The sequence below is a fragment of the Gopherus flavomarginatus genome, chromosome 4 (genome assembly GCF_025201925.1).
Source record: "Gopherus flavomarginatus isolate rGopFla2 chromosome 4, rGopFla2.mat.asm, whole genome shotgun sequence".
Classification (NCBI taxonomy): domain Eukaryota; kingdom Metazoa; phylum Chordata; order Testudines; family Testudinidae; genus Gopherus; species Gopherus flavomarginatus.
Window position 1 is genome coordinate 106,738,743 of NC_066620.1, and position 20,446 is coordinate 106,759,188.

The 20,446-nt window shown below is 39.8% G+C and overlaps 1 protein-coding gene and 1 long non-coding RNA gene across 4 annotated transcripts in view; one reads left to right on the plus strand and one right to left on the minus strand.

The window, feature by feature from the left end:
• Positions 1-20,446, minus strand: part of UTRN (utrophin) — a 565,218-nt gene that overhangs the window by 192,162 nt on the left and 352,610 nt on the right. For all 3 annotated transcript variants that reach the window (XM_050949465.1, XM_050949463.1, XM_050949464.1), the window contains one exon: positions 10,942-11,098. In XM_050949465.1, the coding sequence (XP_050805422.1) occupies positions 10,942-11,098 (157 nt within the window). The remainder of the gene's footprint in view (positions 1-10,941; positions 11,099-20,446) is intronic.
• The window catches only part of LOC127049346 (uncharacterized), a 202,779-nt gene that overhangs the window by 120,728 nt on the left and 61,605 nt on the right, over positions 1-20,446 (plus strand). The gene's annotated exons all lie outside the window — the stretch shown is intronic.

The window sequence follows — 20,446 nt, forward strand, 5'->3', positions numbered from 1 at the left end:
ACAACACAAAAAAAGTTTAGGCTTCACCTCAGTTAAAACTAAAAAAACCTGCACCTTTCTTCTGAATATTTTGTTACTTTCTCACCAGCCAACACTCAGAAACACTTTAATGCTACAAGAGTCTCTTAAGCAGCTCTCAGAATGCTTGGGAATACTGACTGACTAGTGAAGAGGCCATTTTTCCTCCTGATTGAATGTACAATTTTTTTTAAGGAGCAACCTTGCTTTTAAAAGCTACTTAGCATGTGCTGTAGTGGGGAAAAGGACTTTACTCTACAGCAACCACAGGCTAAGGGATCAGATTGTAGTTTGTTCTTCAAATCAAAGACGTTGTTGCCCTTCTCCATCAGTCTGCTGGCCTTCCTGGTTTTCTGTTCCCCCACACTTACCCCATAAGCCTCCCTCATGGACATCATTTCAGCATCCTCATTATATTTAGGAACTGACAGGGAATGTTCTCTATGAGCAGCTTCTACATCATTGTCTTTTTTTAACTGTTGCACCCTTCAGCCTGTGTAAGCCTGGCTCTAACACTTCCTGGGGAACAGCTCACCACAGTACAACTGCCTGACTGAAGAACAGCCAGTGCTGTGCTTCCCCTTAGCCCCTGTGTTTTGCTATGGCTCCCTCCTTATCTTGATAATGCTGCATCTTGGGTCTTTTTGTGAAAAAAGACACTAAAACAGAGTCTGAGTCTACCCCTCTTAATACTATAGGGTACATTTGGTGACAACTGACACAAAGCAAACACAAAGTAATAAAGCATTTGTAGAGAATAATTGAAGGCATCCAGAAAGGTAGCAATTCATGCCTAAAAGAACACTCAATCTCTGTCTAGGAATGATACATTATAATTGTAGGCTTCAGTCTGATGGTTCAAGAACTCTAATATCACTGAATTCCATAAATTTCCCTTTGTAAAAATGGAGATAAAATACTGCAAAATAAGACAGCTCCAAAAGAAATTACATAAACTGCTAAACAATAGGCAATTGCCTGCCAGTCAGAAGGCCACAGTAGCTAGGATTAGAAGAACATTTTCTCCCAAATTTTTCCTGCTGCTTAAGAAAGCTCAAATAGAACTGCAGCCTCCCTGTGAGAAATTAGCTGCAAAGTTTTTGGTGGGCTGAACTACTATTCTTGATCATCTGGGAATGGCTCAACCAATCAAGGACTCAGGAAAAAAATCCCATATAACTTTCACCAAATGACCCACTTCCAGAAACCAATCTGAACAAGAAATATTCTGAAAGCAGTCTGAAAAAAGTTTGGTGTATCCAAAAGAAGAAGAAAAAATTGCAGAAAATCTTCGTGTGTGGTTTTAATGAAATACTTACTGGTTCTTCCCCCATCCAGTTTGAACTTGAATGAGGCCAGATTTTATCATTTCCGTGAATCAAGATGAATGTTCTGTTCAGCACTAGCTAGACCTTTGTTCAGCTACACATCTAGGTGTCATCAAAATTTTATAATTCATAAATTTATAAAGTACTCCATCCTCAAAGCTCTTTGCACAAATTAAGTAGCTATTCCACAAGACAGCCTTATGAAATTGGAAAGTATTAACTTCCTTTTATAGATTGAGAAACTGATTCAGAAAAGTAGAATGATTTGTCCCAGGCCACAGATGGAGCCTACATCAGGAACTAGAAGCATCTTCTGATGTGATCATTGTAATTTATCAGAATTTTTATACAAAAGTGCTATTACCATATAACGCTTTGAAAACCTAAAATGAACTGTTACAAGAAAGCCTGGGAAAGAGCCAAGAGAGTGAAAGAGAAATCAGTCTTAAAACAGATTGGCATTAATGAGAAACATGGAAATATGGAGTAGTAAAATAGGGATTAAAAAGGGAGTTGCCTTCATTCCAACACTTCTTTCTGGCACAGCAAATAACCCCCTAAGAGAAGAATTGAGTTACATCTGAGTTTTCAATAGTATGTGAGGCTGAATGTAATCTTTGCCTTAGGTATATTTTAAACTGCTCATTTGTATTTACTATGAATTCCTCTCAAATTAGATTCATACACTTTAAAGGTCAGAAGGGACCATTATGATCATCTAGTCTGACCTCTCGCACAATGCAGGCCACAGAATCTCACCCGCCCACTCCTGTAACAAACCCCTAACCTATGTCTGAGTTACTGAAGTCCTCAAATCATGGTTTAAAGACCTCCAGCTGCAGAGAATCCTCCAGCAAGTGACCCATGCCCCATGCTGCAGACGAAAGCGAAAAATCTCCAGGGCCTCTGCCAATCTGCCTAGAGGAAAATTCCTTCCCGACCCCAAATATGGAGATCAGTTAAACCCGGAGCATGTGGGCAAGACTCACCAGCCAGCACCCAGGAAAGAATTCTCTGTAGTAACTCAGATCCCACCCCATCTGACATCCCATCACAGATCATTGGATACATTTACTTGCTAATAATCAAAGATCAATTAATTGCCAAAATTTGGCTATCCCATCATACCATCCCCTCCATAAACTTATCAAGCTTAGTCTTGAAGCCAGATATGTCTTTTGCCTCCACTACTCTCCCTGGAAGGCTGTTCCAGAACTTCACTCCTCTCATGTTTAGAAACCTTAGTCTAACTTCAAGTCTAAACTTCCTAATGTCCAGTTTATATCCATTTGTTCCTGTGTCCACATTGATGCTAAGCTTAAATAATTCCTCTCCTTCCCTGATATTTATCCCTTGGATATATTTATAAAGAGTAATCATATCTCCCCTCAGCCCTCTTTTGGTTAGACCAAACAAGCCAAGCTCTTTGAGTCTCCTTTCATAAGACGGGTTTTCCACTCCTTGGATCATCTTAGTAGCCCTTCTCTGTACCTGTTCCAGTTTGAATTCATCCTTCTTAAATATGGGAGACCAGAACTGCACACAATATTCCAGATGAGGTCTCACCAGTGCCTTGTATAACGGTATTAACACCTTCTTATCTTTACTGGAAATATGTCGCCTAATGCATCCCCAGACCGCATTAGCTTTTTTAACAGCCATATCACATTGGCAGCTCATAGTCATCCTGTGATCAACCAATACTCCGAAATCCTTCTCTTCGTCTGTTACTTCCAGCTGATGTGCCCCCAATTTATAACCAAAATTCTTGTTATTAATCCCTAAATGAATGACCTTGCACTTTTCACTATTAAATTTCATCCTATTACTATTACTCCAGTTTACTAATACATTTTTCTTTAAAGTATATTTGGGAATATTCACCTGGGGCTATTCTGAAAGAAGCAAAATGAACTTATGGACACTGGGGCAACACATTACTAGACTTGTAAAAGGTTTCTGTTCATTTGAATAATTTGGTCTTGATCTTGCAGCCCTTACTCCTGGGAGTGATACCAGTATGAATTCTCTTTGAATGTAAACCTTCTTCAGAAAAATTAACATGATCACTGTTATCAAAATCAAAAGCCAAATTTATAATTAATTAGCAATTCATTTCTTTCCACCCACCCTAATACTTCTCAGTAGCACACAAATAAATCAAGCAAACAAACATTTAAAATTGCATTATATTGTACTTATATATAGTGCCTTTGAACCTGAGCACTGGGGAATGCTAACAGAAGGAGAGAGCAATAAAGCAAATTGCATTAAACAGGAACAAACAAATTAACAACAGGCATTCTGGAATGAGAATAAAATATTAGGTTTACAAGGAGGAAGAGGGTATCAAATCATTAGAAGTAGCAACGCTAAAATGAGGAAAAGATTCAGGACTTATTAAAATGAAGCGAGAGAAGATGATATTTACAAAGAGCTAAATGTGGATAAAGTCTGGGGTGAAATCCTGTCACCATTAAATTAACTGGCAAAACTCCCGCTGACTTCCTGGTATTTTTAAATGGCAGTGGCAGAATGAGTTGCGGTAAACTGGCTCAGTGAAAATGAGTGAAAGAAGAAAACAGGAAGGCAGGGAGAAGTGGGAATAAAAAAGGGAGGAAATATTGACCAGTTTGGACAATGGCATTAAATGCTAGAATGACAATTTCCAAACAACAACCTCAACAGTAGAAGCTAATGAATCGAAAAAGGTAGCACATGAAAATAAGGCAAAGCAAAAAGTAGACTGCTGTATGATTTTGGGCTGATCTGCAGTTGAAGAGAGACTTTTGGAAGACCAGCAAGGAGAGCATTGCAAACAGCAGGGCATGGAACAACCACCATGAGGTTGAGGATTTTAGTAGTATTAAAAGTAAATCTTGCAGATATGTGAAATGTTTAGAAGATTTGACAATCTGAGAGGTAGGTGGTCAAAAATGATGTGAGGGTTCACAGTGCTTATAAGTGGCATGAAGGGAGTATCTTTGAAAAGTAATTTTCTCTTGGTCAGATTTAGAGAAATTTGATTGGCTTGTTTCACCAAAGAGAAAAGAAAATCAAAAGAGGAGCCGAAAGAAATTAATTGTTCTGTAGCATGCATCAATAAATATGGGGAAATCTAGTTGAATGGTTTCATTTAAAGATTGCTAATAAACAAAGAATATTTACTCTAATTTGTACGTTTACAATATTTATGGTGACAACTAAAGCATAATTCTAAACTAAATGCCCATGACCCTCACTATATCACAATGAACAGAACCAATCACTGAACATATGTCAGAGAACAATAAATATCAAATACCTGGCATCTGGAAGAACAAGATTCAAATCCTGGGTGCTTTGCTCTGTAAATCGAGAGAGGGCTGAAAGTGGTACTGTGGAAAGATAATTAGCCCCAGAGGAAGGGGAAAGCATGCCACACAGCTTTGAGAACCCTCCAACCAATTAAGGATTGGTACTGATGGAATCTAAAAGGAGACCCATCATGTCATCCTTAACTGGAAGGCAAGTGATCCCAACATTAGGATTTGAACATGAGTGATAAAATGGAATCCCTTGGAGTTCATTTACAAAGGCAGACATTTGGTGTAAGAGGTGGGATCATGAGTTACTGCACAGGGTAAATAACTCTCTCTTCTTCATTCAGTAGTGTCTCTATGGGTGCTCCGCTTCAGGTGACTGCAGGGCAAAACCTCGAGTTGATAGGCTGGGACTTCAGAGTTGGATTTGTTAAAGAGCATAGGGTGGTTCCTCCTAGTATGGTATCCAACGCTGAGTTTTGGGTAATTGTGTAATGTTGTATGAACATGTCCACTGACCAGTTATTGTACTGGTGCCAATGTTGATTTTAATGTGTTTATTTCGAGGCCTAGTCTTGTGAAAAGGTCCATTGTTCTTCATATGTCTTCAAGCGCGTCAGCTCAAGAGGGAGCTTTGATTAGACAATTGTATAGGTATGGGAATATTATAATTCCCTGTTTAAAAAGATGTGGTGCTACCACTGTTAAACCTTAAAGAACACTTGGATGCTGTGGAAAAGCCAAAGGGTAGCATTTTGTACTGATTATGTTCCAACTCCAGGCCAAATCTTAGGAATCTCCTATGAGAAGTGTGTGTGGTGATGTGGAAATATGCGCCTTGGAGGTTGAGGGCCGAGAACCAGTCCCTTGTTCCACTGCTGAAATTATTGTTGATAACATAACCATCCTGAACCGTGGTTGTTTGACGAACTTGTTGCGGTTTCTCAAATCTAGGATCAATCTCCACCTGCTATTTTTCTTTTGCATTATCAAGTGTTTGGAATAAAATCCTTTCCTTCTGTGTCAAAATGGGACTGGTTCTATGGCACCCAACCATAGGAGGTTGATTTATTTAGTCTCGCAGACGGTGCTTGTGGGAAGAGTTCCTGAAGAGGGAGCAGGATGGGAAGCTGGTAGGTAGAAGGGAGAGGAACAGAATCAAGTACCCATTGCTGATGATCTCCAACACTCACTTGTGAAAGGTGATCTTCTGCCAAAGAAGTGGGTCATACAGTTACCAAACAAATGGAGTATTTTCGATGGATGCAGCACATGATCCAGGAGGGATGCGTCTCAGGACCCCAACCAAATTTTCAAAACTGTTGATTTGAGGTAGATGTGGGAGGTGTGGATAACTATCTTGAGGTCTGTCTATGCTGGGGACATAATACTTCTTGTCTACTTGTTTACACAAATGAGGTATGAGTGCTGGGGTCTGCCAGAACACCTTGGCTGAGTCCAATAAGACCTCACTGATCGGGAGTGAGATTTTAGCCGATGTGGAAGTCTGCAATATATCCAACAACTTGTGTTGTAATTCTTGCACTTCCTCCAGGGGGACGTGGAGAGAGTTTGCTATTCTACTAAACAGTTCTTGAAACAGTTTAAAATATTCACCAGATGTTGGAGATAGTGGCATAATTGCGCCTTCTGGCAAGGACAAAGATGTTCCTACAGTTTTTCCTCATGTTCCTCTAAAGGTTCTACCTCAGGTTTGGGAGGCCTGTATAAAGATGAATATGGAGAGTGCTGGTGTCGATCCCTCTGATCAATGGGTGGTTTGTGAAAGCGTTGCCTGTACATAGCACAAGAGTCCCAATAGGGCCTGTGTGGAGGGATAGGCATGTAGGGTGGCATCCGGGGTGCCTGTACCAAGATCCTGGGTTGGTTCTAGTTTCCTGATACTGAGAGCACGTATATGGTTCATGTTGTGGAGTCCCCTGGGGGTAGGGGGAAGTGCATGGTGTAAGCCTCTTCACCAGGGGTTCTCTGACTTTTGTACTGGTGACCCCTTTCACACAGCAAGCCTCTGAGTGCGACCCCCCCCAACCATACGTTAAAAACACTTTTTCATATATTTAACACCATTATAAATGCTGGAGGCAAAGTGGGGTTTGAGGTGGAGGCTGACAGCTCGTGACTCCCTTTGCAATAACCTCACGACCCCCTAAGAGGTCCCAACCCCCAGTCTGAGAACCCCTGCTCTTCACCCTCCTCTTCCTCTTCACTGGGGAAGAGAGAGGAGGCCTAGATGGTGAAGATGATCAGTGTGATACCAGTTGCCTCTCCAAAGGAGAGATGTGTACCGCTAGCAACTTGGTATGGAGGAGTGGCAACTCCGGGGTTTCAGAGACAATCAGGTCTCTCAGGAATGGAATTCTCATGGTACTGACAGCAGCAGCATTGGTATCACGGATTGTGCTTGCATTGGTGCCGTGGAAGGTGTAAGTCCAGGGGTGGCTAAACTGCGGGTTTTTTTTTTTTTGTTTGTTTGTTTTTACAGTTAAAGTGCAGCTTGCACAGCTCCCCATTCTCCACCTACCAGACCGAGACGGGAGGAGTTAGGGGCTTTTGCCCTACAGCAGGGTGTGGGGGTGCTAAGTCTCTTGCCTGTGGGAAGGGGGGGTCTTGGGGCTTCAGCCCCATGGGAAGTGCTTGCTGGGGCTCAGGGCCCCAGCAGACACACCTTGCAGGGCTGAAGCCCCGAGCCCCAGCAGGCACACCAGGCTCTCAAACTTCTGAAAACTGTTGCATATGGCTCAGAGAGTCAGTAAGTTTGGCCGCCCCGATCTAGGCATTGGTGAGGTAAATGCCCACGGTGCAAACATTAGTCTGCATTTTCCCAAGTGACCAGTAGGTGGCACCGAAGGCTTTATCGTGCCAAAGCACTTGGTGCCACATGTATAGTCAGAGCAGCCAGTGCCACCTGTTCAGCTTTGGGCCTGTCTTTGCTAGTACTGTCTTCCATGGTCCTGCACTCTTAGGGTTCTTGGACTTATCAGTAGTGACTGTACCGGAGTCCCCAGCTGGTCACGAGAGCTGAGTCTCACTGTGGAAGATGTTGAGGCTACCGACTTTGTGCGGGGACACTTTTTCCTGGGATAGCTCCTTGATAGGAGAGTTCAAGCTCCATTTCCTGCCATCTTTAAGAGAGTCTGTGGCTTTTCTTTTTACAGTGCATGTCGAGTGTGGAGCGGCAGATGACAGTGCCGGCAGTGACCCCTGTGAAAGAGAGATATTGGGGCCACAGCCTGAGTCTGATTGCAGTGCACTCACCAGCATAAAAATTTTTAATTTCAGCTCCCAGTTCTTTTGGGTCCAAGTCTTTAAGTTGAGGACGTCAGTGCACTTCTGTGGTATATGCCCCTCTCCCAAGCAACGAATGCCTGTTGCTTACAGGGATGGTCTCATGGCAGGAGTAGCACATCTTAAACCCGGGGAATCCAGGCATAACCCCATGTGATGAAGAAAAAAAATATTATCCTAGCCTACAGAGTAACAGGGAGGAATAAAAATTTAAAAGGCGTGGCAGAAAAATGTAAGAAACGGAAACGACCAACTATAAACCTTTAACAGAAACAATAACGTTGCTAAAGGCAGTAAAGACTCTCTCATCAAGGGTTCCGCTAGAGATTCCATACCACATCAACAGCAATTGAGAGGGAGCTGAGGGCAGCTGCACTGCAGAGCGCTATGCAGTCGCCGCTCGCATGTGTGGCCCATGTAGGCACTGCTACTGAAGATGTTGCATCCCTGTGTGTAGTACTGAAGTGCACCTAAAGTGGACCCATACGGACACTACTTGAGGAAGAAAGGAGAAACACCACCTGCATAAGCCTTTAAGAGTTGATTAAAAGGGATACTCTTCATTCCAAGTCCTAAGTAGGGACAATTCAAATATGTTGGAGGAAGAGAATCAGCAAAAAGATCTTTTTCAGTTTTCATAGAAGACAGCAATTGCTTTGTTTGATGTAATACTGGTAAACTACATATCAAGTGAAGTAACATATAGTGCCTATTAAATATAGGAAAACGTAAGTGCTGCCACAGAGAATCAAACCACTTGGTGCGTCTTGTCTAGATTTCTCCCTCTGGCAGTAACCAATCGACAATGCTACAGAGGAAGGTGAAACACCACACCCAAATAGTTCGCACTTGGGTAGATGCAATGACATATATGTGGGATGAGAAGAGAGGATGGTAAGTAAAGGATCTCTTCATCCGAGCTAAGATAAAAGTTAACTTCATCTTACAACTCAAAATTATTTATTTATACATATACACATCATATATATACACACAAGAAATCTGTTCATTTCATTTTGTTGGGTGGTGTGATAAAATGCTCAGAATCAAATCTAAAACCAGACATTGTTCTTGGATATCATATTTCAGCTGACAGGGTCAAATTCTATATGTCTGTCCGTGCCTGGAACTCCTATTTAACCCAAACAGCAGTATACTAGGGAACTTCTACTGTTCAGCAGCTGTGTATACCCAGACGGTGCATGGCAACAGGGTCCACATGGACAGTTAGTGCACGGCTTGATGGAGCGTGGCAGGTTTACACCGAACCTTGCCACATACTAACTGTTCATCTACACATGCCCTCAGATGCTGCACATCTGCATTTAAAAACGGTATTTGGACCACAGTGGGGGTTTGTCGTCATTTTAAATGATCATTTAAATTCTGGAAAATGAACAATCGTGTAGTAATCTGTAAGGATGCTCCAAAACCCCATCTCTACACAGATGTACTTAGTTTGCTTCATAGTCTAAACCTAGCTTCACCCTCTTCCATAATGTGAAAGTTACTCCTTAAGCAGAGGACAGGGAATATGGAGTCTTGATGTTTTCTCCTTCATGTTGCCACTATCTCATTAGCACCTGGGAATGAATCACCTAACTTCTTTGTTCCTCAGTTTTCCTAACTCTGGGTATAACTCCCATTTTTGTAAAGCACTTAAGATCGTTAAATGTCATATTAAAGGTTTGCTTTCTATGTAGCACTAGCATACAGTATGTGCTGAAGTTCATTTGAAGACCAAGTAACACCTGTTTGACAGAGACTTTAAAATACAGACGCTCCCCAGGTTATGCAAACTCGACTTACAGAAATCCGGACTTACGGGAAAAGTTCCATAAGCTTTTTTTTCTTTTTTTTTTCTTTTTTTTTCTTGTTTTTTTTGGGGGGGGGGGCAGAGGATACCTGTCGGAGTTCCCCACTTATGCAAAATTCAACTTATGGGAGCTCCTGTATATATTTATGTGCTCCAGTCTTTTATTGCGTATCTGATCTTAAAAAACCTTCTGTTTGATCACCATAAAGTATTCAGAGAAGTTATGCCTGCAACAGAGCATGATTATTTTATTTCTATTTCTTTTTTTGACCAGGTGGTGGGGGGAGAGAAGATGAACTGTTATGAAAAAAGATCCTGTATTTATGGAAATATTTTTTTTATTAAAAATGAATGAATGAAGAGAAATATATGGTACCAAAGCAGATTTTTTTTAAGTTGTCCTCTTAGGATTTAGCAACTCTAAGCCTCCCCCCAAAACATTACTAAGGCAAAGCATCTTTCTGTTGATCAAAAAATTGAATGTGAAAAATATTTACATCTCCATTAAACATAGTCATAGGAAAGAAACCAGTGTGTTATTGTGCAGAACTACTCAATGTGACAAGTTATATACATTATGATTAAAGTTATAATGCTCACTACCAGGATACATTTGGTTTAATAAGTATATTTACCTTGAGGGCTTTCGTTTGTCTATATTTTAACGTACACCATGATATTTTAGGATTCACTAAACACCACATTTAGAAGAGCTAGATGACAAAATGTGAGGCCTAACTAGTTTTGTTTGAGTGCTTGTAAGCAATTCTGAGTCTTTGTAAACAAACTATCCACTAAACAGAAAAAAAAAATACTGGCCATTTAACAGTATGTGGAGAACCCTTAAGATAATTCTACTAAATTTAGAATCAACACTGAGCTCTCTTTTATAGGGTCTTGATCAGTTCCATTCACAGAATGACAGACTTACCTGTTAGAAGTGAAGAACACCAGGAAGCGGACCAAGTTTTTCTTCAGTAAAAATATATAAATCAGAAACCATTCTGATGTAATTGTAAATAGAGTTTCTAAATTACTCTTATCTAGTAAGAAAATGTGGCCATGATTTAAAAAAAGGTACACTTCAAGATTTATCATTAAGGGAAATTCAAATCTATTTCTGCTTATTCCTTTATTTAATATATTTATTTGCTAAATGCAGCCAACTCACTTTACAGTGGTCATACTGTTGCTGTAAAGTTGGAACATCCCCTCCAATGGGCATCTGCTTTTTCAGCTCTTCATCTTTCACATTCAGCCATTTGATTAGCTCTTCCAGTGATGTTAGCAGTCTGTTCCATTTTTCTGCACTTGCCTCCAAGTGGGCCCTGCAAAAAGATAAAACAGTGTCCTACTCAGGGGCTTGCCCTACATTCCAAATCTGCTATATTTTATTTGAATAAACTTGTCCCTGTTAGTATAGGAACACTTCCCTAACACCTAAATGCAAAATAACTGCTCACACGTGCATTAAAAGTCACCACTTCAAATTATTTTGCACTGCAAAAGCAAATTAGTCTGAGACACAACAGAATGTGGATGAATGTCTGTCTGATGTGTGAACCTGTCTCAAACAATGCAGAGTGCATATTTGAGAGGGATGGAAGAAAATCCCCACTCTCTGTTATGAATCTGAACTTGTAGTGTACAAATTACATACATCTAATCTTTGTACTGAAATACCTTATTTCTGGACTTTAGAGGCAAACTTAAATCTTTGATGCCAGGAACACGAATCTCCAAGGCTGAAAGAAATGATGCACACCAGCAATCATCAGAACTAAGGGATTAATTCTGAATGGCTGAAAACTAGGGCTGTCAAGCAATTAAAAAAATTAATCATGATTAATCATGCTGTTAATAATAGAATGCCATTTATTTAAATATTTTTGGATGTTTTCTACATTTTCAAATATACTCATTTCCATTACAACACAGAATACAAAGTGTACAGTGCTCACTTTATATTTAATTATAAATATTGCACTGTAAAAATAAAAAATAGTATTTTTCAATTCACTGAATACAAGTACTGTAGTGCAATCTCTTTATAAGAACGAAAGAACTGCCGTACTGGGTCAGACCAAAGGTCCATCTATCCCAGTATCTGTCTACCGACAGTGGCCAATGCCAGGTACACCCTAGAGAGAATGAACCTAACAGGCAATGATCAAGTGATCTCTCTCCTGCCATCCATCTCCACCCTCTGACAAACAGAGCCTAGGGACACCATTCCTTACCCATCCTGGCTAATAGCCATTTATGGACTTAGCCACCATGAATTTATTCAGTTCTCTTTTAAACGCTGTGATAGTCCTAGACTTCACAACCTCCTCAGGTAAGGAGTTCCACAAGTTGACAGTGAGCTGAGTGAAGAACTTCCTTTTATTTGTTTTAAACCTGCTGCCTATTAATTTCATCTGGTGACCCCTAGTTCTTGTATTATGGAAATAAGTAAATAACTTTTCCTTATCCACTTTCTCCACATCACTCATGATTTTATATACCTCTATCATATCCCTCCTTAGTCTCCTCTTTTCCAAGCTGAAGAGTCCTAGCCTCTAATCTTTCCTCATATGGGACCTTCTCCAAACCCCTAATCATTTTAGTTGCCCTTTTCTAGTGCCAGTATATCTTTGAGGTGAGAAGACCACATCTGTACACAGTATGCGAGATGTGGGCATACCATGGATTTATATAAGGGCAATAATATATTCTCAGTCTTACTCTCTATCCCCTTTTTAATGATTCCTAACATCTTGTTTGCTTTTTTGACCGCCACTGCATACTGCATGGACATCTTCAGAGAACTATCCACGATGACTCCAAGATCTTTTTCCTGACTTATTATAGCTAAATTACCCCCATCATATTGTATGTATAGTTGGGGTTATTTTTTCCAATGTGCATTACTTCACATTTATCCACATTAAAATTTCATTTGCAATTTTGTTGCCCAATGACTTAGTTTTGTGTGATCTTTTTGAAGTTCTTCACAGTCTGCTTTGGTCTTAACTATCTTGAGCAGTTTAGTATCATCTGCAAACTTTGCTACCTCACTGTTTACCCCTTTCTCCAGATCATTTATGAATAAATTAAATAGGATTGGTCCTAGGACTGACCCTTGGGCAACACCACTAGTTATCCTTCTCCACTCTGAGAATTTACCATTAATTCCTACCCTTTGTTCCCTGCCTTTTAACCAGTTCTCAGTCCATGAAAGGACCTTCCCTTTTATCCCATGACAGCTTAATTTACGTAACAGCCTTTGGTGAGGGACCTTGTCAAAGGCTTTCTGGAAATCAAAGTAAACTATATCCACTGGATCCCCCCCCCTTGTCCACATGTTTGTTGACACAATTTCCCTTTACAGAAACCATGTTGACTATTGCTCAACAGTTTATGTTTTTCTATGTGTCTGACAATTTTATTCTTAACTATTGTTTCGACTAATTTGCCCGGTACTGACGTTAGACTTACCGGTCTGTAATTGTCGGGATCACCTCTAGAGTCCTTTTTAAATATTGGTGTTACATTAGCTAACTTCCAGTCACCGGGTACCGAAGCCAATTTAAAAGGACAGGTTACAAACCTTAGTTAACAGTTGTGCAACTTCACATTTGAGTTCTTTCAGAACTCTTGGGTGAATGCCATCTGGTCCTGGTGACTTGTTAATGTTGAGTTTATCAATTAATTCCAAAACCTCCTCTAGTGACACTTCAATCTGTGACAATTCCTCAGATCTGTCACGTACAAAAGCCAGCTCAGGTTTGGGAATCTCCCTAACATCCTTAGCCGTGAAGACTGAAGCAAAGAATCCATTTAGTTTCTCTGCAATGAATTTATCATCTTTTAAGTGCTCCTTTTATATCTCGATCATCAAGGGGCCCCACTGGTGGTTTAGCAGGCTTCCTGCTTCTGATGTACTTAAAAAACATTTTATTACTACCTTTGGCGTTTCTGGCTAGCCATTCTTCAAACTCCTCTTTAGCTTTTCTTATTACACTCTTGCACTTAATTTGGCAGTGTTTATGCTCCTTTCTATTTGCCTCACTAGGATTTGACTTCCACTTCTTAAAGGAAGTCTTTATCTCTCACTGCTTTTTACATGGTTGTTAAGCCACGGTGCCTCTTTATAATGAAAGTTGAATTTACAAATGTAGAATTATGTACAAAAAATAACTGCATTCAGAAATAAAAATGCAAAACTTTAGAGCCTACAAGTCCACTCAGACTTACTTCTTGTTCAGCCAATTACTCACACAAACAAGTTTGATTACATTTACAGGAGATAATGCTTCCCGCTTCTTGTTTACAATGTCACCTGAAAGTGAGAACAGACGTTCACATGGCACTGTTGGAGCCGGCATTGCAAGGTATTTACATGCCAGATGCCCTAAAGATTCGTATGTCCCTTCATGCTTCAACCATCATTCCAGAGGACATGTGTCCATGCTGATGATGGGTTCTGCTTGATAATGATCAAAAGGAGAGCAGAACAACGCATGTTCACTTTCATCACCTGAGTTAGATGCCACCAGCAGAAGGTTGATTTTCTCTTTTGGTGGTTCGGGTTCTGTAGTTTCTGCATTGGACTGTTGCTCTTTTAAGACTTCTGAAAGCATGCTCCACACCCCATTCCTCTCAGATTTTGGAAGACACTTCAGATTCTTAAACCTTGGGTCAAGTACTGTAGCTATTTTTAGAAATCTCACATTGGTACCTTCAAATCTTCAGTGAAAGTGCACTTAAAATGAACAACATGCTGAGTCGTCATCTGAGACTGCTACAATATGAAATATATAGCAGAATGTGGGTAAAACACTCCCGCAAGCAGTTCAGTCACAAGCTTAATTAACACATTTTTTTGAACAAGTGTCATCAGCATGAAAGCATGGCCTTTGGAATGGTGGCCAAAGCATGAAGGAGCATATGAATGCTTAGCATATCTAGCACGTAAACACCTTGCAATGCTGGCTACAAAAATGCCATGTGAATGTCTGTTCTCACTTTCAGATGATATTATAAATAAGAAGCAGTAGCATTATCTCCCATAAATGTAAAAAAACATTTCTCTTAGCAACTGACTGTACAAGGAGGAGGACTGAGTGGACATGTAAGCTCTAAAGTTTTACATTGTTTTCTTTTTGAGTGCAGTTAGGTACCCAAAGAAAGCTACATTTGTACATTGCAGATTCATGATAAAGAGATTGCACTATGGTACTTGTATGAGGCAAACTGAAAAATACTATTTCTTTTATCATTTTTAAAGTGCAAATATTTGTAATAAAAATAATATGAAGTGGGCATTGAACACTTTGTATTCTGTGCTGTAACCTAAATCAATATATTTGAAAATGTAGAAAAACATCCAAAATATTTAATAAATATCAATTGGTATTCAATTGTTTAACAGCACAATTAAAACTGCAATTTATCACAATTAATTTTTGAGTTAATTATGTGAGTTAATTGCAATTAATCGACAGCCTTACTGAAAACACAGTGGTGGCACAGGTTATTTACGACATTAAGTCTGAGGCAGTGATTAGTTACTGCAGTATTGTGCAGTAATGCAATTAAAGCATGCCCTCATGTAATTTCTCTTGATAATGACAGATGCATTCCTATTTCCTTTGTTCCCCCTTTCTGCTCCATTCCAAGCTATCCTGACATGGGATCCTCAAGCAAGCCTAACACTTAAAAAGCAGTTGTGTAATCTCATACCACTGACATTCTACTATATCACAAATATACGTAGTATTTTTCTATTCTCTAGCTGGCTTCCCTACATTGTCAGGACAATTGTAGTGATGTCCCACTGCTCCACTTTTATTCCGGTCATTCTGTACTTTTGTCGATTAATTTTGAACCCAACATACAATTACTTACACTTGTAAACAATAATTTCATGGTCAGCCAGGTTACAGAGTAGAACTAAATCCTTTTCAATTTAACTTGCTGCTAGCTCCACGGTCTCTGCTTTTCTGTTATCAACAAGCAGTATTATATATATTTGGTTTCTGCCTTTTTTTTTAAAAAATACCTGCTATTTCAATTTTTTTAATCCATGTTAGCTGTTACTCAAACCTTAACTCTTTCAAAGCTACACTATTTCACCTGCCTTCTCCTGTGCTGTCATCTTAAATAGCAGTTCCAATGAATGCTCAATATAACAGTTACTAATCTGGCAGTACTTGGAGGTGCATATGAAATATGCTGGAAGGTCTACTTCAAGAGGATCATTTTGGTGGGGTTGTGATACTTAGGAAGGGAGTGCTTCTGAAGTGAGGGATACAAGGTGGATGAATTGGGAAGCACTTGTCATTGGAATTCATTTGTAGAGGGAAGGTGTCTCCATGAAGTTTGAGCTAGGAGGATTTAAGGAGAGGAATCTGTTCTCCTTTCACCCTGATCCATGAAAGCACTTAAGCACCTACTTTGTTTTTAGCAAGTACTTAAATGTTTTCCTCACAGAGATGCACTTAAGCAGGTGATTTCCTAAATTGGTGCTGCTAAACTCTCAGCTTCCCCACCATTCCTCTCTTAATGCTGAATTCAAGCCAGCTGTCTATATGCTGAGACTGAACATACAGCCAGTTTGCAGCCAGCCCACACTGGCATGTGAATAAGGTACTGCAACCGAGTACAGAGCATGATGTCAGTGCCTTGCTCCACAGAATCTTCTAATTCAAAAGAGAGAAAGCCAACAGACAGGTAAGTGGCACACTTGAACCAATTAAGGCCTGAACACAGCTTTAAGGTAGAGAGGGAAAATAAGGGATTTCAGTTGAATGGCAAAACCCTAGTTTTAGCAGAAAGGTCTGAGACCCCAGGACTGCTAACTCAAGATAATCTTGTAAATAGGCATCCACTGCCATCCAGTAAACCACACGCAAAATCAGTGCCAAACAATACATTTTCAGTGTCCACTGTTTTATATCTAATAAAGATTATGTTCCCCTTATATTAAGATACTGCACTGTGCCTACAAACTTCGACCAAATCAATTCGAAACATTTCACCCCAGAGGCGATTGTGTTTCAAAGCAATATGAAGAGATTCATGTGCACAGTTTGTATTTACATATTTTAATTTAAACGGACTTTTTGACCATATGCCCCTCTTAAAAATAATAAATTCAGGGAACTCCAGGATTCTCAACACTCTGCCTTCCCCTTAATCACCGCATTGCACCAGCCCTCCTTACAGTAGATGGAAACTGTATTATGCTTTCTCCCGCATGTGTTATTGCTCTCTTTTGCACCTTTTAGGAAAGACCACCATGCTTTGAGTTCACTGCTTTGCTGCTGAAACAACAGACTGGCCTTTTTATAAATAAAAGAAATATCTCTAACTGCAATGATTTACTTGTACTGAAATGAGACATTTGTGGAGATTTTTAGGACAAATAATTAGATTTTTAAAAAAACAAACAATTATCCATCTAAGTTGCTCTCACCTGTAAAAGCTGGTATTGCTGAGGTTTTACAATTCTGCTCCAGTTATTTAGCAGACTTCCTATATCATAATGAATTGGAACTTTGAGAGGAAAAAATATGTCACTAGTCAGATAATTAAAAGGAAACTTTAACAGTGGTTCACTGTTAATTTAACATTCCCTGCAATAATATTAATCATAAATGAACTCATTTGGTATTAAATGTGAATTTTGTGGTATACAATACTAGATTAAATTCACTATAATTTACCATTAATGAGTGTCCACTTGTGTGCCAGATTAATGACAGTAGCAGAACATTACCAGCATATGGTTTCAAAGTCTGGTGGAATCCTGATGCTCAGAAAAAGCCAGTTAAGTAATATAAAAGTACCTTCTGCTTAGTAATGAAAATGAGGAAGTATCTCACCAGAAACATTGTAAAGAGATAAAAGAAATGCACATTTAATGAGAGTATCATTGTTTATTTTAACCCAACATTCCTGCTTTTATTTTCACTATTATTCCTTATAGAGGTGTGATATATAGCTGCCGCAGATGAGTAAACACATGCTCAACTCTATAAAGGAACAATTAGGCTTTTGAGGGAATTCTGCTCAGGGTACGTGCTAAGCAGGAGTGCGGGGGGGGGGGGAAAGCTAGCATCAGGTTTGGGTTTCACTCACAACGTTCAATGAATCCATTTTGTAACCTCATCTGTATTTGAGACGCAGGCATCAGTAATGGAAGAGCTAGAACCTGCGGAAAACTATGTGAGTCTGGAAGGCATCTTGAGTTTTGGGGACTTTTTGCTTTTCTTTTGTGCCTCATGGAGAAAAGATTTTTGTCCCTGTTTGGAGACTGGTCCTACCCTAGACAGTGCTTCCTTTGGGAACTTAGTCTGCAAGGAAAGCTTTGACTCTCTGTGCCCCGGTCACTGGATTCATACAAAAGAACTTCCCTGAGGAGGCCATTTGAAGCAGACTGGGTCAAGGGATTTGGGGGTAGGGGCAGCAGTGACTGAGGGATTTATTCCAAAAGCATTACAATGTTGGCAAGGAAGAATGTGCCTGCTGGATCCCAAGCACTGAACTAGGCTGATATCCCTTCTGGTGATGTCCCTATTGGACTCTTGGCTGGAAGGCAGAGGCTCAAAAAAGCACGCCAGACTCAGAGTCCCTGCAGGCTGAGAGCAACTGTGATAGGACTCCCTTTCTATGGACCCTGAGAGGTTCTTCTCACAGCTGGAGCACCTCTTGGCCTTTTGGCTTGCTCTGTTTGGATAACTCCATCACACTAGGGGACAATGGAACAAATGGAGGAAAGAAGTTCAGTGGGTGGTCTCATTCAGAGAATCACTCTTCCTCTCCCACGCTTCCTCCTCTCACCCCGCAAAAACCTTTTGTCTCCTACATGAAAAGGGTAGAAGGGGAAAAAACACCAATCACTGATGCCCCAAAATTTTGCTTTAAAAGACAGGCTTCTAATGTACAAGACAAAAAAATGCTGAGCTGCTGCTGTTCGTGTTGTAGACGGCAGAGAATCCAGACTGAAAGTGGAATAGGTGTGGTCAACTCTAAAATTCCTCTAGTATTAGTAAGAAGAGAGATGCAAATCCAGGTATCTGAGATTGTGGGCGAGGACACAATTGCCAGAATTGAAAAATTTTGAAGTAGATTCTGGATTGTACCTGAAAGTACACCTCTAAATGTTGGCACCCTTTTCAAACTATAGCACCTTTACACATGGCAACAAGCAAGGAAACTAATCATTCTGGATAAAATCAACTCCTGTAAACACGGCTAGCACTAGGCTCAATGTACCATTTGAGCTTCACTTCAGCTTGATGTTAAGGGTTTAAACTGGATTTAAGTGGTGCATGGGCTAGTCATTTGCATAGGGTGAATTATACTCAGGGTGCCTATTTCAACAAGGACTAAAGCCCAGATACGAAACTGCATGATTGGGAATTTTATTCTGTAGAAGAAATGGAATAATCTTCATCTGGGCACAGTACAAAAACTGAACACAAAAATCACAGCAAAATCAGACTTTTCAAACATCAATACTAGCCTATAAAATATGATTTGTGGTTCTTCCCAGACCTATCCTACACTTCACTTATAGCTCACCTCTCAAACCAGGCACAACAAAAAAACAGAAGCATTAAAGGCAAACAATTAGAGAAACACAGTCTTCACACTAATAGTATTTATCATTTCTGTCTCTCTCAGATTTTTTCATTATTATTTTATTCCTGGATTTAGACAATACAACTATAAGAGAAGCATGGGGCTCAATGGGCAGAATCACAAACATTTCAATTTCAATGGATATTAATCTGTTTCGCATGTGTTACTCCAGTTTGTCAGCAAACTCTTCCCAGACTGTTTTTCAGTTCTAGTTCATATTCAGAGCAACACACTGTTCAGCAGCACAGTGGATGTCAACAGTAATCACATCCATGCTGCTAACATTAATGATGTTCTGTGGACAGCATGTTCTACGTATACATAGAAAATAAAAATAGTTTTATATCAAAAAAAGAAGAAGTATTTCCACAAATTTCCCTTTCATAATAGCAATCACAGTTTTGTGCATAGCCTCCTGCCTGGGAATTAATGACTGACTGGGGTAAATGGCTCGAGGGCAATTTGGACCATTAATTTCTCCCAAATGATCATTAATCCCCAGGAAAGGTCAAGTAACTCAGCTGTTATTGTTGGAACTCTTCAGCTGTTGATTAAACCATAACATATGAACATCTTTTAATCTCCCTCTTTTGGTTTTATTAATTTATTTGGTGAGTGTAGCTCATGGATGTCCAAGTTTAAAGAGACTTGCTTCAACTAATCATAGAGCAAGTCAGTCTCTGCAAGCTCCCTTACAAACTCTGCGAGAGTCTCAAATTTCAAAATAGGCTATTCTGGCTGTGGGTTGAGCAGAGGCTGCTCCTTGGGCTTGTCTGTGTAGCAGGTCAGTCATATGGTTAAGTGGAGTCTAAAATTAAATGACTCAGTCATTTCTACACTTAGTTTATAATTTAAACTGTTGTGCCAAAATTCAAGTCTTGATTGAATTTTCTGGTGTTTAGAGAATTAATACATATACTTAACATGACTGGAATAGAATACAGTATAGTTTGCTTTAATCAATAGCAAAGTAATAGCTATTAAAAACTCTGTAAAGGCATTGACAACTAATTAACTTTAATATAAGATTCAGTTTACTCCCT